We start from the raw sequence: 1,796 nt of genomic DNA, 5'->3' as shown, positions 1-1,796 counted from the left end.
GAACTTCCGTCTTGGCACGTAGGCATTAAGCAAATGATTGACGGACGATTTATACTCATCATAAGCCTCAGGCTTCAATGGCTTACACAATTCGGTACAATCTGCTGTTGAAGCAAAGAATAAGGGAAGTAACCTTTTGCAATGCTGGCCAAGAAACGGGAGGAAATTATGTGCTGCTTTGCTGGGGCCAATATTGAAGACAGTGAGGAACGTCACACCTGGTGTAAGGAGATCCAATTTTTCCTGTTGTTTCTTAAGAGCTTTTAGCCTCTTCGTTACTTCATAAAAGAGCCACTCCCCATGCTTGTTCTTCTTCAGATCCTCTTTATTCACATCTGCTTCATTTTCAGCGATATCCAATAATTCCATTGGAATATCTCTCAGCTTAAGAGCTTGAAGGAGGCAACAGAGAAAACAGAGGCTGATACTTGAACGCTTGGTGCCCAACAACCACATTAGGTCATTGAAAGGAGACTTGCCCAAAATATTGAAATTAAAAGAAGACAGGCCTTCCTTTGAACACCTTTCCTGCAAGCTGGCATGATATCGCTTTGCTGTTTCTGATTCACAATTTTTAAAACGAACAGCCATCTTTATAAAATCTTGAAATAAATCAGCTTTTCTTTTAGGAGAGAGGCCAGTGAGAGTAGCAACACATATAACCACAGGAACAGAACTGGTCTTCACCAAATCAAGCAAAAAAGGATAATCTAACTTCTGTGGCTTTGGTACAGAAAGACCTATGAAAAATAATATTAATTATATGTAATAAAACTAGTGCAATCATTACTTCTAGGGGTTTCCATGGTTTTCTTTTCAAATTCCATAACTTCTTCTATATCGCTAGTTTGCGATTCGTCATCAAGAGAGTCGGAAGATTTTGAGGAAGATTCCACTTCAGTAGGAGATGTGGGTTTCTCATCGTCGATCAATCTATTCATCGTACAACTAATGTCGGATTTTTCTGAATAATGCTTTGTCAAATACTCCATGCCAGGGACCATGTTTGGGACAGACTTCATCTTTTGTAACTGAATGACAGTACTATGGGATTCATTATGAGCACCACTCTTCTCGGGTTCTGTATAAACACCATATCCATTTTCTTCATTTGGTTGCTCATCCGTAGACTCAACCTACAGAATTATATAATGAATATTGAAGTAAGCTCACGCTTAGCCAAAAGGCTCATAGCCTAAGGTCACGTAGTCTCACCCACGCACATGATCACAGAATCCATACATATAAATTACACGCGACAAACATGTGTCCAATCTATGGTTCAACGTACCCTATCGGGATCCTGTGTAAATTTAGAAGAAGGCCGCTCTTCTAGAGGCTGGGAGCTCTCAACAATAACAGGATCTGTTCTCAAAGAATCAGGACTCGGAGTCGCCATTTTGATTTCAAGTGACACAGTGAGTACAGACACACCCCCACATAACAATTAAAATTCTATTTTTCCATGTAATCATGGTTTAATTTATTATCATGAGTAAATTTTCATAAATACATGTGACAGTGTTAGTGTTACTTAGTATCCCTTTAAATCTAGGGATTTATCATTGGCATTACAGACACTGCACACTGGCACAAGACAATGTTAAAAAATTTGACGCATTTAAAAGATTTATAGCTACTTTTAAACTGAGCTAAGCATCAACAAGCTATATGTAATATACTATTATAATTTTTGTGAAATCTGTTCTATAGCATGCATTAATAATAATATTATTGTAGATTCTCAGTGTCCTTCTTTTTGATCTCTTGTTTTTCCTCAGACAAGGTGAGATGAA

At 37.9% G+C, this 1,796-nt stretch overlaps 1 protein-coding gene across 1 annotated transcript in view; it reads right to left on the bottom strand.

The window, feature by feature from the left end:
* Positions 1-1,432, bottom strand: part of LOC109581931 (uncharacterized) — a 3,067-nt gene extending 1,635 nt beyond the window's left edge. Inside the window, exons 1-3 of the mRNA XM_019996436.1 lie at positions 1,292-1,432; positions 791-1,136; positions 5-740 (exon numbers count right to left, since the gene is read on the bottom strand). Coding sequence (XP_019851995.1) covers positions 5-740; positions 791-1,136; positions 1,292-1,399 — 1,190 coding nt within the window. The 5' untranslated portion in view covers positions 1,400-1,432. The remainder of the gene's footprint in view (positions 1-4; positions 741-790; positions 1,137-1,291) is intronic.
* Positions 1,433-1,796: the final 364 nt, after the last annotated feature.

Source organism: Amphimedon queenslandica, unplaced genomic scaffold (assembly GCF_000090795.2).
Source record: "Amphimedon queenslandica unplaced genomic scaffold, v1.1 AMPQUscaffold_13410, whole genome shotgun sequence".
Lineage (NCBI taxonomy): Eukaryota > Metazoa > Porifera > Demospongiae > Haplosclerida > Niphatidae > Amphimedon > Amphimedon queenslandica.
The sequence above is the reverse complement of the archived record's forward strand: the minus strand, read 5'-3'. Positions and strand labels throughout refer to the sequence as shown.